Here is a 16,617-nt window from a genome sequence, read left to right as displayed (position 1 = left end):
TCACCCCTCAGGCGGCCTGGAGCTGGGACTGGAAGCCACATCCCTGGACCTGGAGTAGTGCTCCCACCTCCCAGTCTTCCCTTCCCAGGAAGATGCAGCCCCTGTGCCCTCACAGGGTTGGAGCCTGGCACCGGGGCCCATCAGGCTGAGCGAGTGCATCACCCCCGGGCTGGTCCAGGTCAGAGCTCCACCCACTGCCTGTTGGGAGCCATTCAACCAAAGGCTGAGAAAGGAGTTGGCAAGGAATGAGATGTAGGGCGTCTCCGTGCACTGACTCAGGCCCCCCAAGTTCTTCTGGGCCTGTGCAGCCACCACCACTGCCTGGCCCGTTGCTTCTGTCTGCCCCCTCCCCAGGCTGCTCTCTGTGAATCTCCAGGGTAGTTAAGTAAACTGGATGGGGGAAGCTCAAGAGAGAACTCAAGAGTCTACTTAGTGGCAAAGGGAACTGGACCAGGAGTTGGGAGAGCCGGGTTCTCCTCCAGGCCCCCGCGCTGTGTGACTTACGGCAGCTTCTGGGCACCGTTCGTCGTCTGTCACGCGGGCCTTCCTTTGACCTACTTACTTCATGAGGCATAAACTCCGAAGAGGACACAGTGTTACGTGTGGTGACATCGTGTCAGACAGCAAAACCGCGTGTAAGGATGCGAGGTGGAAAGGTGGTGTTTTCTCTGACAAAGGCGGTGGGCAGCAGTCTTTCTCTGCAGGCCACAGAGGTTGGTTTTGTCTCTGTCTTGTCCTCAGATCCATGAGTTAAAGCTGCTTTGGGTGGTCTTGGGACCAAGCCTCTGACTCCAGACTCACTCGGTCCCAGCAGATCTACACGGCTGATTTGAGGGTGACTGTGGCACCTTGACCTCAGCCAAGACCTCAAAGAGGAAGATGTTTCAGGATGGCAGGCAGGAGATGAGTGGGAAGGCTGCCGTGTCTGCCAACAGAGAGAATGGGGGCACCAAGGACCTGCTTGGGAGAACAGGGGTCGGTGGGGGTGCTTTCATGAAACTGGGAAGAGTTTCCCAAACTCATGTGCTGTCACATCCATCCTTGAGAGCCTTTCCCATGACACGACAGGTAGCGAGGGCCTCAGAAGTCACCTGCAGAGGCTTTGGGAACTGGTAACGCTGGCCTCTTCCTGGTGGCTGTCACTGTTGAGTTGTATCCCTTGAGGTGAGGCGAAGGGCTGGCTGGGGTATGGGTAGGAAAGCAGAGAGCTGTGGGTGGGCCAGGCCAAGCAGTTCCTGCTCCTTCCGCCAGCTGTTAGTTGAGGGTAGAGTGTCAGTGAGGGGCTACTTTGGGAAATTCTGTTGCAGAGTCCTGGCAGAGCAGATGAACAAAGCAGCCACCGAGCCCCTGATTCCTGCCCTCAGGCTGATGCTGGCACCAAACCCTGCCAGGCAGGTGGCTCCACTCTTGTTGAGCAGGCCCTGCCTTCTTAAGAACCTTAAGGCCGGGGGCGGTGGCTCACGCCTGTAATCCCCGCACTTTGGGAGGCCGAGGCGGGCGGATCACGAGGTCAGGAGATCGAGACCATCTGGCTAACACAGTGAAACCCTGGCTCTACTAAAAATACAAAAAATTAGCTGGGCATGGTGGCAGGCACCTGTAGTCCCAGCTACTTGGGAGACTGAGGCAGGAGAATGGTGTGAACCCGGGAGGCGGAGCTTGCAGTGAGCCGAGATCGTGCCACTGCACTCCAGCCTGGGCGACAGAGCGAGACTCTGTCTCAAAAATAAATAAATAAATAAATAAATAAATAAATAAATAAATAAACCTTGAGCAGGTGAACCGGGATTGGAAGCCCTTTCTACCACAGCTGCCTTGCATAGTAAGTGGTACTGGGAAAGCCCTCGCCCCAGGTGGGTGACTGCACGCAGGCCTCAGGGAGCATGGCTTCTATTTCCCATCATTATTAAGATCTGGGGCCATAGTGGTGAGTATCAGAGAGCCCTGTCCCTTCCTCTTTCTGTCCCCTCTCCCGATGGTTCTTCCTGCCCCCCACCCCCACCCCCAGGCCAGCCCCACAGCAGATGCCCTGGGACTGGGAGGAAGCAGTGTGTTCCCCCTCCTCTCCAGGCCCACGCACCATGGCCATTATAGCCCCAGCCTCAGAAGTTGGTCCTGGCTGAGAACAGAAACCTGGTCTGTGTTTAGTCACCTGCACCCCAGACGAATGTGCCGAGTAACATGTTCTGGGGACTGCATAAACCACCTGTAGTGGCAGGCGGCCAGCATTAGCAAAGGCTGGAGAAGCCTGAGTGCCCAGTGGCAGGGTGAGTGACGGGCGTGCTTGAGTTGGTGCAGTCGCCACAGGTGTTCATAAAGACGGTGAAATGTCACAGGGGATATTCACATGCAATAGATGGGCATGTGAAAAGAGGCAGGTTAAAGAAACAGGTGGCAAGTGGTAGGGAAAAAAAGAAAAATTAAAGAAACTATCTGCATTCAGCCTATAATCCCAATTTTGCTAAAGTTTTCTTCCTAATATATAGCTCAGAAAAATACAACAAAATGGTAGAAGTGATCCCAGTCTTCCTTTTTTAAGAAAATTAATTAACTTAGGAAGATACACTGGACAGTGGCCTTATGTTTCCCCTGATGTGATGGACTTACGGGTGGCTTGTACATTTTTCTTTGTACTTTATTTTCCTTTTTTTTTTTTTTTTTTTGAGACAAAATTTCGCCTGTTCCCCCGGGCTGGAGTGCAGTGGCGCAATCTCAGCTCACTGCAACCTCTGCCCCGCCCCCAGCTCAAGCGATTTCTTCTGCCCCAGTCTCCTGAGTAGCTGGGCTTACAGGCGGGCGCCAGCACACCCAGCTAATTTTTGTATTTTTAGTAGAGATGTGGTTTCGCCATGTTGGCCAGGCTGGTCTCAAACTCCTGACCTCGAGTGATCCACCCACCTCGGCCTTCCAAAGTGCTGGGACTACAGGCGTGAGCCACCACACCTGGCCTATTTTCAAATTTTTCTAATAATAAACTTGTATTATTCAAGAAACTCAAAAGAATCTTACAGTGTAGGGAAGAGATCGAGGGCCCAGGAGAAATCCATCACGTTCTTAGCGGCAGAGCCATCGTCAGTGTCACAGTGTCACGTTGAATCAGCCCGTGCCTGGGGATGGGGAGGAGCAGGCAGGGAGAAAGGCAGGGCCGGCCATGCCTCCCACGTCTGCCCTGGTTTGTTACTAAGCTTTGGCAGCTCCTCTCCCAGAATGGGCAGGCCCCAAAAATCAGCCCAGCAAGGGTGTGGCTTTGTCCCCACTCAGTTCCTCCTACCCTCCCTACTCTTGGTTAGCAGAATCTGCCCTTGTGGCCGTAATTTGCAATTTCTCGTGTGTCCCGGTTCTCCCCGCCACATACCCACTCTCCCCTCTTGGGAGGGTCCCTTCCCACAGTGCCCTGATCTCTGAGTCTGAGAAAGGGAATGGGTGGTGGAGGGGAGAGGCTGGAGGGCTGCAGGGGGAAGCACCTTGTCAGTCCAGGACCATAGTTCTGTCTCGTTTCTTCTCTTCCAAGAGAGTAGAGTTCAGCCTTGACTTTTCTATGACTGATGGGGCAGTCAGGGGAAATGGCAAAGTGACCGTCTGAGAAGAGACAGGCAGACTGAACAAGGAAAGGAGGCTGGAGGGGGCTGTGGGCTGAGTGTAAAGTCTGGAGCCAGAGTCCAGGCTAGTGCAGCTCTGGCCCCAAGTCACTCCACCATCAGAATCTAGTGGCCTTGGTTTGGGTTAAGGGCTGACGCAAGAGAGGGCTGACGTCCAGCAACTGGTAGGCCCAGGACTGCCCCTCCACACCGCGGCCCATGGATTTCATCACAAGAGCCAACCCTTCCTTCCACGGGCTCTCCAGGACAGAGTGGGGCAGGTGATAGGGTGGTCTCAGGCCTTTCCCACTGGTTCGGGGTAGGTGAGCCCTGGGCCCTCTGCCTTTTCCCAGGCTCCCTCTGGAGAGCCAAGAGCAGGAAGAGTGACGTCCCCCACACGCTAGGCTTTCTGATTGTGGCTATGAATGAAGCCTGCTTTCCCAAATTGCTTTTTATCTGCTGGACCCCCCTCCTGCAGTCCCCCAACCCCCACCATTGTCCCTTGTCCCTGCCCCACCCACAGGCCTCAGCACGCAGGCTCTGGATCAGGCTTCCAGCTCCAGCCATAGTCGCTTGGTGACTCTGAGCAAGTAACTTCGGTCTCTTGGTTTCCTGCTTTGTCAAATGGGGCTTTCACCCGTGTCTACAGTGCAGCTGTTTAGAGGATTAAATGAGATTAGTGCAAGGCACTTAGCTAGTGCCTGGAACACAGAGGGCTGACAATAATTTTTTTTAATTTTATTTTATTTATTTTTTTAAAGATAGAGTCTTTCTCTGTTGCCCAGGCTGGAGTGCAGTGACGCAATCACAGCTCACTGCAGCCCTGACCTGCCCCCCAGGCTCAAGTGGTCCTCTCATCTAAGTCTCCCAAATGGCTGGAACTACAGATACACACCACCCTACCTGGCTTTTTTTCTTTCTTTTTTTTTTTTTTAAGAGACTGGGGGTCTCACTATGTTGCTCAGGCTGGTCTCAAACTCCTGGGCCCAAGCAGTCCTCCCACCTCGGCCTCCCAAAGTGTTGGGATTATAGCATTGAACCATTGCGCCTGGCCCTACAGGGCCATCAATAGTTGTCGCCTGTGTTTAGACTATGACTGGTATTGGTGTCAGTGTCGTGGTTTTCAGCTCTTGCAGCCTGGTGCCTCTCTGCTGGGTCTTCCACCAACTCTTTCCCAGCTTCACCCCCCATCTTCCTAGAAAGCCTCCTTGCCCGTCACTCCCCTTCCCTTTCCAGGTCTTTTTCTGATCCTGAAGAGACTAGCTGAGAGTCTAGCACCTCTCAAAGGTGTGAATAGAAAACATTTGCCATCTATTGCCTCTAAGGGCGAATCACCTAGGAGACTTCATCTACATAATAGGAACCTTGGTCCCCACAAGCTTTATCTTTTTTTTTTTTTTTTTTTTGAGACAAAGTCACTCTGTCACCCAGGCTGGAGTGCAATGGCATGATCTCAGCTCACTGCAAGCTCCACCTCCCGGGTTCACGCCATTCTCCTGCCTCAGCCTCCTGAGCAGCTGGGATTGTAGGCGCCTGCCACCACGCCCGGCTAATTTTTTGTATTTTTAGTAGAGATGGGATTTCACCATGTTAGCCAGGGTGGTCTTGATCTCCTGACCTTGTGATCTGCCCGCCTCGGCCTCCCAAAGTGCTGGGATTACAGGCGTGAGCTACCGCCCAGCCTTTTTTTTTCTTTTTTCTTTTTTTGGAGATGGAGTCTCACTCTGTCGCCCAGGCTGGAGTACAGTGGCATGACCTCGGCTCACTGCAAGCTCTGCTTCCCAGGATCGCGCCATCCCTCTGCCTCAGCCGCCTGAGTAGCTGGGACTACAGGCGCCTGCCACCACAGTAACTTTTTGTATTTTTGGTAGAGATGGGTTTTCACCATGTTAGCCAGGATGGTCTCCATCTCCTGACTTTGTGATCCATCCGCAAAGTGCTGGGATAACAGGCGTGAGTCACCGTGTCCAGCCCACAAGCCTTTATCTTAACCCAGACACCCCTTTCTCTTTTTTTCTTTTCTTTTTTTTTTTTTTTTTTTTTTTGTGTGTGTGTGTGTGTGTGTGTGTGTATGTGTGAGCCAAAGATTTATTTCTTCATTTCTTACATTTGAGGGACTCTTTGATGACATCCTTGGCCTGAGACTCCTTGCCATAGTCCTTAACTACTACACAACTGCAACCAACCACTTTACGGGGTTTCCTCTCTGTCAGTTTTACAGGGGCCTGCCCATTCCCCTAGTTTCTTGTTGTCATCAACCTTAATGAGGTTGATTTGCCAGACACCCCTTTCTATTGACTCCAGGCCTTTAGATAAACTCTTTCAACCAGTTGCCAATCAGAAAATCTTTGAATCCACCTGTGACCTGTAAGGCTGCCACCTCCAAACTTCAGCTTTGAGTTGTCCCTCTTTTCCAGACTGAACCAGTGCACTGACATATAGCACTCACATATAGCACTTGATGTCTTATGTCTCCCTAAAATGTATGAAATCAAAGGGAAGGGAATCCTCTATAGAATGTAAATTTCCCCACAAGGGGCGGCTTTGCAGGGCCATTTCAGAATATGCTACAGAAATATATTTGGGGGTAAAATGCTTTCTTTTGGGGCTGCTGTCTGTCATGTGATCTGAACTGGAGTCAGGTTGGCACTCAGTGTCTTGTTGCTGCAGCGTCTTGCTGCTTGGTCAGTCTTAGGATCTCTGCTTTAATGATAATGCGGGACTGTTGTGCCTGAATTCCAAACGCAGGAGGGTATAATGAGGCGGATCCAATGCCCCCTGCCATCATGGCCTGAACCAGTTTTTCAGGTTTCTGTGGGATCCCCTTGGCCTAGAGGAGGGGTCCATTCAGTTTCCTGAAGGGCTGACGATTTTATTTTTGGTTCATACCGCTGAGGCAACAGATGGTCTCTGGCAGAGCCACACGCCCCAGCTGGCCACACGCTCCCAGTCAGAACTTCTCTGCGGTTTGGATTTGTCAGGGTCCTGTTTCCAGAAGATCCGTTAAAGTCAAAGCAAACTCCTACCTACCCCGGCCTCATGGAGCCTTGCTGCGGCCCTGCCATTTGCCCCATCCTGTAGACAGGGCCGCAGGAAGCAGCCCAGCCGGCAACCAGTGTGGAGGGAGAGGGAGTCCAAGGCCTAGGCCAGCCCCTCCCCATGCAGGGGCTGCCCTGCAACTTAGGACAGCCCCTGTTTCCCCTTCGGCTGAAAAGGTCTATACCAGTATGTTACCACTCCCGAACAGTCCCCTTCCTAGGCCTTTGCCACTTTGTTGAATGAAGACCTCACCTGCAGTTAAGCAAAATATTAACAAGTGAGATGCCTTTCAAGATGCAAAAGGATATTTTCCTTCTAAAATCACATGGGCAGGAAGACTCTGAAGATGTTAGAGCCCCGGAGGGCCGGAGAAAGCGAGGAAGAAAGCAATGTGGGTCCTGCAGTGGCCCCTGCCGCTTCTGCCTCCTGCTCTCCCAGGACGCCCAGGGCTGACCCTTGCCGTGCTCCCTTCGCCTGGGTCTCCATGATTTCAGCCACCTCCTGTATCTTCAGGTGGAGCCCAGTGACAGATACTGGCAGGAAGGAGAAAACATTCAAATGGCTTAGGCTGATGGAAAATGACACTAATTACAGCCACCATGGTAGACGCTTCACATGTGCCTTACCGAGGAAGGGCACTCAGCCACAATTATGGGCGACTCTACAAACGCAGCCCCTTACCGAACCCCAACAGACCAGGCTGGCTTCTCCCAGAGTTGGTCTGGCCCTCGGCACAGTGCCCGGGCTGTGTATCCAGAGGCCTGGGCCCACATCCTGACCCTGTTTCTCCCTTACTGGAGGCCCTGGCATTTCGAACCCACTCACCTCTAAGAATTGGATTCTGTACAGTTAAAAAGAAAGGAACAGTGTTCCTTCCCTGAGAGGTGGAGAAGAGGTGGCCAGGAGGGGAGTCCTGGGAGAAGCATTTATACATGATGCTGAGAGATGGGATTCTACGGAGGGAGGCAGCATTGGCTCAGCTCAGCAGGGGTTGTGCCCTAGCCCAGGGCGGGTGTCCTGCTCCTGCTCTCTGGCAGGCGTCTGCCCGCACCCCCACACTTGGCTTTTGTCTTCAGCACACCCTGCCTGCCCCAGCAGGAAGAGACGAGGAAGACGACTGGGGTTGGTCAGACGGGGCCTGAGCAGTCCCTTTGCCATGCTCTAGTACCGTGGCTTTGGATAAGTCCAGTCTGCTCTCCAAGCCTCAGTTTCTTTCTGTGTAATATGGGCAGCTCCTATCTGAAAGGTTTATTGGGCGGATTTATGCAGGTCATGGGTGTGAAGCCCCCAGCACAGGCTGAACCGTGGTCAGAACTCAGTGTCACTGGCCTGCGTCTTCACGGTGAGCCCAGGACAGGCCGTGCGTCATCTCCCACAAAGCCCCGCAGAGGGCGCCCAGGGAACTCTTGTTATGCTAGAGCTCAGTGACCCAGGGGAGCACTTCTTGCTGTCCCCTTCCCTTGAGTTCTCAAAAGCCAGCCGGGGCCATGACCACAGGCTGAGGAGCCAGGCCGCCAGGGGCCATCCCAGCTCTGCCTCCTCCGTGGGAGCACTTTCTCCTCTGCAAAGCAGGGAGCAGTCGGACACCTGCCGGCAATGTGAAGTCTGAGCGAGTCAGGACAGGGAGAAGCCCAGATCCCAGGCGAAGACCAGTGCTCTGTCCCACCTTGGCTGCTCGGAGCCCTGTCCCCTCTTCCTCAGGGACTGGACCCAAACCAGGCCAGGCTGGAAGACTAGTTGTGTGTTTCAGATGTCACTTGGAGTTGTGAAGCTTTTATCCAAGCTGAGACAATCCCTGTTAACTACAGTCCCTAGGACACTGAACCATTGTACTTTATTTGCTTCCTAATTACAGAAGTTCCTGCCATGTAGTAAGCACTCAGTAAATGTTAGCGTGGCAGCAGGTAAAGTAGAAAATCTCTTTCCCCATGCATGACCCTCCTCGTGAAGAGGTTTCTAAAAGCCAGTGGTCCCTCCTCCCTGAGTAAAGAGGGTTGGTAACTCCAGAAGTGTTTCTTACCCTTTGAGGATTTGTGGCCCTGGGTGGTCACCACACAAGCTTGTCCCCCGGTGCGGAGATGTGGCTGCTTCAGGAATTGGGAGGGCCCTGCCTGGAATGCACTTTGGCAACAGTTTGCCTTTCTTTTCTGTCATTTCCTTTATTTTTGTGTGTTTCCATTTATCCCTTGTTCCTCAAAACTGCACACAGCCCGCCCTTCTGCTGGCCGAGGTCTGGTTAGCAAAGGGTCTGTCTCCAGCGGATCTGGCTTTCCTGGCTGTCAGCCTTCAGGTGCCCTGAAAGCTTACAAAGGTTTCTGAGTCAATGCTGGGATTGAGCAGGAGTTTAGAACATGACTGCAGTGCCGCAGTCACTCTTGGATGTTCATGTCCTCTTGGAGTTTTGAGGCAGGCTCAGCTCAGCTCTTTGCTTTGGTATCCTCATAATCAGGTAGAAAGTCTGGGCCAGAGCCGGGCGCAGTGGTACACACCTGTAATCCCAGCACTTTGGGAGGTCAAGGCAGGAAGATTACTTGAGCTCAGGGGTTCAAGACCAGCTTGGGCAACATAGTGAGACCCCATCTCTACAAAAAAAAAAAAAAATAGCCGGGCATGGTGGTACATGCCTATGGTCCCAGCTACATAGGAGGCTGAGGCAGGAGGATCACTCGAGCCCAGGAGGTCAAGGTTGCAGTGAGCCATCATCATACCACTGCACTCCACTTAAAGAAAGAAAAAATACCTGGGAAGGCGGCTCTCTCTCTCTGCCTTTCTGCAACAGCAGACATTAGATTTGGTCCCAGAGCCACTGTAGGAATTCTGTGGTGACTCTCAGATTTGGGGGTGACTTGGCTGGGCTCAGACCTGGAGTGGTGCCCAGGCCTCGCTTGTGCCCAGCAAGGGGTGTGTTCTGCAGGTGCAACAGAGTGGGGGCTTCCAGCTTGGCTTTGGGGCTCTCTTCACCTGGGCTCTCTGAAGCTTAAGGCTGGCAGTGTCCTCTGTGGGACAAAGTTTATGTCACCATGCACAGGCTCTGGGGAGACTCCTGTGGCCAGCAGTCACCACATGGGGCGCGGGCCAAGCAAGTCATGGTCTGCATGAGCTGGCCCAAGTCACTTAGCCTTCCAAGTGTAAAGTAATGCCCACCACAACAGAGTAAAAGTCCAGAAAGAGGCCCAGAAATACACAGGAATTTCAGATACCATAGAGGCCATTCCAGATTGGGGGAAAAAGATAGCTCATAAAGAAATGGACAGCTTGCTGCCAGAGAAAAAATAAGGTTGGATCTTGACTCTTACACCTTACATCAAAATAATTTCCAAATGGATTAAAGATTTAGCTATAAAAAAGGAAACTTAGGCCGGGCGCAGTGGCTCACGCCTGTAATCCCAGCACTTTGGGAGGCCGAGGTGGGCGGATCACGAGGTCAGGAGATTGATACCATCCTGGCTAACACGGTGAAACCCCGTCTCTACTAAAAATACAAAAAATTACCAGGGTGTGGTGGGGGGAGTGGCATGAACCCGGGAGGCAGAGCTTGTAGCGAGCCAAGATCGCACCACTGCACTTCAGCCTGGATGACAGAGCACGACTCTATCTCAAAAAAAAAAAAAAAAAAAACTTAAATTACAGGAAAAAATAAGGAAGAATGTTAAACACAGTCTTGGACAGGCAAGATCTTTTTAAGCCTGACAGAACTGAGAAGCTCTACAAGAAAAGTTGGGTACACTTAGTTACAAAAAAATAGATTTCTGGCTGGGCGTGGTTGGCCCAAGCTGTATCCCAGCACTTTGGGAGTCCGAGACGGCAGATCACGAGGTCAGGAGATCGAGACCAATCCTGGCTAACACGGCGAAACCCTGTCTCTACTAAAAAATACAAAAAAAACTAGCCGGCGTGGTGGCGGGCGGCCTGTACGTCCCAGCTGCTTCGTGAGGCTGAGCAGGAGAATGGCCTGATACCTCGGAGGCGAGCTTGGCAGTGAGCTGAGATCCGGCCACTGCCTCCCAGCCTGGCGACAGAGCAGTCTCCGTCTCAAAAAAAAAAAAAAAAAAATAAAGATTCTACTGAGCAAAGCCAGCATAAAAGCAAAAGATAAAAGCAAACCGGAAAACAAATATCTATACTCATTTCATAGAGATAAAGGTTAAGTTTCTTCCTTTTTTTTTTTTGAGATGGAATCTTGTTCTGTCACCCAGGCTGGAGTGCAGTGGTGCAATCGTGGCTCTCTGTAGCCTTAACCTCCCAGGCTCAAGTGTTCCTCCCACCCAGCTTCCCAAGTAGCTGAGACTACAGGTACACAGCACCATTCCTGGCTAATTTTTTTATTTTTGTAGAAACAGAGTCTCACTACAGTGCCCAAGCTGGCCTCAAACTCCTGGGCTCAAGGGATCCTCCCACCTCGCCTTGGCCTCCGAAAGTGTTGGGATTACAAGCGTGAGCCATTGCAACGGGCCAGTTTTCTTACTATGTAAAGAACTGCTACGTAGCTATGCGGAAAAGACCGACAACTTCATAGAAAAACTCTGAGGCTGTAAGCAAGTTAACTCCTGGAAAAGGAGCTCTGGGTGTCCCCAAGTGTGCGGCAGCAGGGCCATGTGGACAGCATTGGGGCTGAATCTGGCTCCAAATGCACTTACCATATGACCTTCGAAAGTCGCCAAAACCCTGTGGGCTTCGGCTTCCTCAGCTGTAGGGTGGGAATAACAATAGCCCCAATTTTTTTTTTTTTTTTTTTTTTGAGGTGGAATCTCACCCTGTCACCCAGGCTGGGGTGCAGTGGCGGGATCTCGGCTCACTTCAAGCTCCGCCTCCCAGGATCAAATGATTCTCCTGCCTCAGCCTCCCGAGTAGCTGGGATTATAGGTGCATACCACCACACCCAGCTAATTTCTGTACTTTTAGTAGAGATGGGGTTTCACCATGTTGGCCAGGCTGGTCTGGAACTCGTGACCTCATGATCCACCTGCCTCAGCCTCCCAAAGTGCTGGGATTACAGGGGTGAGCCACCTGCCCGGCCACAATAGTCCCTATTACTAAATGGCTTGGGCAGGTCCAGCATGGAGCAGACAGGGAGTGCTTTGAAAATGCTAGATAGATAAAACGTGGGAAGATGCTCAGCGTCACGTCTGGATGAGATGATCCTACTCCGGTAAGAAATGTGTAAATTGAAACTGCAGTGATAGACTCTTTCCCTGCTGTGCCGCTGACGGTGTGGGGGATCTAGCACTGGCGTCACTGAGAAGAGCAGAAAGAGCTGTCAATGTTAAGTGCACACACCCATCAAGCAAGCAGAAACCCTTCCTCGTAACAGGCCTCGACATGACCCACGCAGGGAGGTGCTCATGCAGCACTGTGTGCAGTAGCTGAAGTTGAAGCAAATGTCCTTCAACAGGGAACTGGCTGAGTACATTATAGCGTATTCCTAACCTAGATGATGCAGCAGCTTGTCCAGAGGAGGTGGGCCCGCATACGCTGCTGCGGAACAATCTCCTGTGTGTATTCAGCGATAAGAACAAGGCACCGAGCGTGTGCGAGAATGGTATTTGTGTGAAAATGCAGTGTGCAGGCACATGCCTGTCTGTGCCCAGCTGGGCTCTGGGGACGTCCAGGAAGTGGCAGCAGCTGCAACTGCAAGGGGCTTCATGACTGAGGGATGGACAGGACCTGTGAATTTTGTATCATAGGCCATACTGTATATTTTAAAATTAAATCTGCTCACACTATCTTGTGACTATTGTAATTAGAGACGTCCTCGCAGGGGCCAGGAGCATGAAGGAAAGAGGCTGCCCAGAGTCACATCTTAGCTCTACCACTAGATATGTGATGTCAAGAAATTTCTGACCTCTGTGTGCCTCAGTTTCCTCATCTATTAAAACAGAGTAACGGGATTAACAGAAACCCTAACATGCAGGTTGTGAGCATGAAGTGGGATGTGCCAGGTGACAGCTTTCAGCCCTATTATAGAGTGAGAAAGCAGCAGGAGCACCAGCCTCCGTCCCCACATCCTCTCATCGTGCTTAGCGCTGCCGGTGGGCGCTCCATGTGCCTCTCCACCCTCAGCTGCTCCACTGAGGCCAGTGGAGGCCGCAGAGAACAGCGCGGACTGGGCTCAGCTCTGACCCACCCTTCTCCCTGGGACAAGGACGCCCTTCTCTGACAGTCTCCTTCTTGGGGTGAGGCTGGCTCCTCGGGTAGCCGCCCCTGTCACCAGCCGTCCCCTTGAGGTGGTTGTTACAGCCTTAGAATTATAAAATCCTGTCCAAGAGGAACCTTGGGATAAGTCCACCAGTTCTTTATCTTGGATGCATGGAACCTGCTCCCCAGAAAAATGCACACACACTCAGGGGCCAGGGCTTGTGGCTGGGCCTGGGCAGGCGGCACCCCCACCCTTGTGTGCCCTGCTGGCCTCAGCACCTTGTGCATATTCTGGAGCCCCAGCTCTGCCCAGCTACCCTGGGAGCCACCTGGATGGGCGTGGGCAGGCTGGGCAGACTTGTCCCCATGTCCTCTTGGTGCCTGCAGTGAAGGAGAATTTGGTGCGGGGCCATGAAAGGCCCACCTGACCCCCTCAGGGCCATCAGCTGTCCATCCAAGAGGGGCCCTGACATCCACTTTCTGCTCTCAGGGGTCTAATGTGATGGAAGAGCAGGACCTGCGGGACATCGGCATCAGTGACCCACAGCACCGGCGGAAGTTGCTCCAGGCGGCGCGCTCCCTGCCCAAGGTGACTGTCGCCAGCCCTGTATCCTCAGCCTGTGTGGAGCTGGGGCCACCTCCCTGGTACCACCTGCACCATGAAAAGGGCAGGAGCAGGGCTCCAGCATGGCGGGGCCTCTACTCCTCACCCTAGGAGCTCCAGAGGGCCGCACACAACCTGTTTGCTTCCTCACTACACCCTAAGGCCGTTGGCGAGCCAGCAGAGCCCTAGGGCAGGGAGTGGCTCCTCCGGGGTCATGAGGAGGTTCTGGGAGTCTGCTGGGCTCAGGAGCTTGGCTTGGCCTTTCACCCAGAGCCCCCTTCAGGGTCTCTCTGGCTCACTCGAGCCCAGGCCAGCCTGCACTGAGCCTTGGCACCAGGCCCCTCCCTCAGTGGGCTTGAGGGAGGTACTGGCTTCCCTGGGGAGCCAGGAGCTGGTGGGCTCGAGCCTCTCCCCTGCACTTGTGCTGAGTCCAGTGGCCCCGTCCCTTCTACCTGCCCAGAGCTTGGGAAGTGCCTGCTCTGAGGGCACACACTATTCTCTTGTCCCTCCAGGCCCGTGATCTCAGCGGAGCTCAGGGTGGAGGCGTTCTGCAGACCCCCCTCCCTACCTAGGGCTTGTCTGCTAGGGCCGTCTTCGAGCCCTGTCGGGGCTCCAGCGGCTCCTACCTTCCCCATGGGGAAGCCGAGACCAGCGAGTGATAGGAGAGGCTGTGTGAAGAGAGGGACTCGAAGGTGCTGAGGACCCCAAACACGCAGGACCCCCCCTGGCCACAGTCTGTGTGAGCTGACTGGGTCTGTGGTCCTTGGGTCCCTCTTCTGTGAGTGCTGAGATGTCTGTTTCGCCTCCCTCCTTGCCCTGTAGGTGAAGGCTCTGGGTTATGATGGGAACAGCCCCCCTTCCGTGCCCTCCTGGCTGGACTCCCTGGGGCTGCAGGACTACGTCCATTCCTTCCTGTCAAGTGGCTACGGCTCCATCGACACCGTGAAGAACCTCTGGGAGCTGGAGCTCGTCAACGTGAGTAGCCCCCGCGTGGCCCAGCCTGGACCCTCCAGAAGCCTGAGCTTCCCTTAGGGGCAGCCTGGCCCAGCGGAAGAGTGCTGGGGGCTGGAGCAGACCGAGTGGGTTGGCCACCTGACCTGTCACCTCCCTGCTCCTCATCACCCAGGTCCTGAAGGTCCAGCTGCTGGGCCATCGCAAGCGCATCATCGCCTCCCTCGCAGACAGGCCATATGAGGAGCCGCCCCAGAAGCCCCCCAGATTCTCCCAGCTGAGGGTGAGTCAGGGAGGGACGGAAAGGATCGTGTTTGTTCTCTGTATTTGTAGGAATTACATGGAATTCTTTAGGACTCTTCAGAGACTGCGCCACTGCAGCGTAGGAGAAAGAAGCTCCAACAAGAAGAGGGGAGCACAGGGGGTTAGAGGCGCCCCCGCCACCCGTTTCTAGCTGGGGTGGCCTGTCAAACACATAAAACTTGGGGGATAGTGGGAAACACCAGGCCGCGCCTGGGCATTGGGCTCAGCTCTGTGCCTGGGGGCAGGGAGGGTCCGGGTCGGATAACACCTTAGACAAATCCAAACGGCCAGGACTTGCAGCCTCCTGGGCAGCCCCCACATCTGAGTTCGAATTTCCAGGCTTGGGTGGCTAAGACAGCTTGCATTTTAAAAACCTCACCAGTGATCTGTTGCTCCTGCTGGTCATTCCTTACTACAGAAATGGGTTAGACCCAGAGCCTGCGGCTGAGGAGGGGCTCTCCCCCAGCCCAGGCCACAGCGGGCAGGAATAGCGGTAACTGGAGCAGGGAGCCCTCGGGTACACTGGGCAGGTCTCACCCCACTGAACCCTCAGGGGCTTCGTGAAGTGGGTCCTGTTCATCCTCCTCTTACAGATGAGAAAGTGGAGGGCCCAGCCTTGCTCTGGGAACCAGATACACAACTGACATTCAAACATAGACACTGAGAAGCCCGGTTTTTATTCTGTGGGAGACAGTGGCTTTAGGGCCCTGACTGACAGGGCTACATTTTTTCTCAGGAGGGTGCTTTGGTCATGCGCAGAGGCCTGCAATGGATCAGGACAGAAGATTTAATCTTTTATAAATGCAAAAGTGGCTTCCCCACCCTCTTTGGGGACACTAGTGGACAGTGGCTGCGTGGTGCCACTTGTCTGACACCCCTGTGGCGTTGGCCCCTTCGATCCCTGCTGCTTCTCCTGGTGCCGCTCCCTGTGCCGTCCTAACCAGCAGGGCTGGCTGACACCTGTAGCCGGGCACTGGGCTGAGGGTTGCAAGTTCCACCTGGATTTCTCCCTCCACAGTGCCAAGATTTGCTCTCCCAGACGTCATCCCCGCTGAGCCAGAATGATTCCTGCACTGGGCGGTCGGCTGACCTACTGCTGCCTCCAGGGGACACAGGCAGGAGGCGCCATGACAGTCTCCATGACCCCGTGGCACCCTCCCGAGCGGAGCGCTTCAGGATGCAGGTGGGGCAGGGCGGGTAGGCGGTGGGGAGTGGAGCTGCGGCCAGGGTCTACCTCATTCCTCTGGGTGGGACAGGGCCTCCCAGAATCACCTGCTGCCCCGTACCCGAGCACAGTTGGGCTGGCACCAGAGTCAGGAGGCACCAGCCTGCTCTGCTCACCCACACCCAGCCGCCTTGTGTAAGGCTCACCCAGCCCCCATGGTGCCGAGCTCAGGCCGCACAACTCATTTCAGCAGTCGGCTGCCAGGGCCACTCCTGTGGCCTGCACTTCCCTCCCTCAGGGGCTCAGATCCCGTGTCCACTCTTCCTCTGTGGCCTCCTGCATCCTGCTCTGCTGGCCCCAGAGCCCTCTGTGCAATCCTGGCCTCTCTGAGCTCCTTCTTGGCCCCTTCCTTCTCTGCTTACCTGCGTTGTTCCCAGAGAACTGCTTTCCCTGCAGCCTCACCTCTGCAGCGTTCTCTGTCTGCAGCCCCATGGGGGGGGCACCTCTGGAGACGCCTCCTGCACTCCCGGTGCCCGCTCCAGCCCTGGCCAAGGTGGGCCCATCTCACATTCCTGGCTCACCCTCTCAGCATCATTTCCAGGGGTCCTGGATTTACTCAGGAGCTGCCTGTCCTGCCTCTTGCCTTGTATGGACCCTGGCTTTGTCCTTTGTCCTCTTCTTGGCCTGTCAGACACAGGATTGGCAGGTGTCCCTCAGGCCCCTCTGCGTGAGCTTCAGCTTCACCCCTGCCTGCTTCTCTGACTCTCACTTTTCACTTCTGGCTCTGGGGACTTCCCTTCCCTTTCTACAAGCACAGCCATGAGTTTTAAAGGAAAACACAT

The 16,617-nt window shown here is 54.2% G+C and overlaps 1 protein-coding gene across 1 annotated transcript in view; it reads left to right on the top strand.

Annotated features, from left to right (window-relative positions):
- The window catches only part of ANKS1A (ankyrin repeat and sterile alpha motif domain containing 1A), a 201,371-nt gene that overhangs the window by 172,590 nt on the left and 12,164 nt on the right, over positions 1-16,617 (top strand). Inside the window, exons 14-17 of the mRNA XM_017853620.1 lie at positions 13,243-13,341; positions 14,179-14,331; positions 14,483-14,590; positions 15,629-15,793. Of these exons, the coding sequence (XP_017709109.1) occupies positions 13,243-13,341; positions 14,179-14,331; positions 14,483-14,590; positions 15,629-15,793 (525 nt within the window). The remainder of the gene's footprint in view (positions 1-13,242; positions 13,342-14,178; positions 14,332-14,482; positions 14,591-15,628; positions 15,794-16,617) is intronic.

The sequence above is a fragment of the Rhinopithecus bieti genome, unplaced genomic scaffold, assembly GCF_001698545.2.
Source record: "Rhinopithecus bieti isolate Rb0 unplaced genomic scaffold, ASM169854v2 scaffold_36553, whole genome shotgun sequence".
Classification (NCBI taxonomy): domain Eukaryota; kingdom Metazoa; phylum Chordata; class Mammalia; order Primates; family Cercopithecidae; genus Rhinopithecus; species Rhinopithecus bieti.
This window is presented reverse-complemented; position numbering and strand designations above follow the sequence as displayed.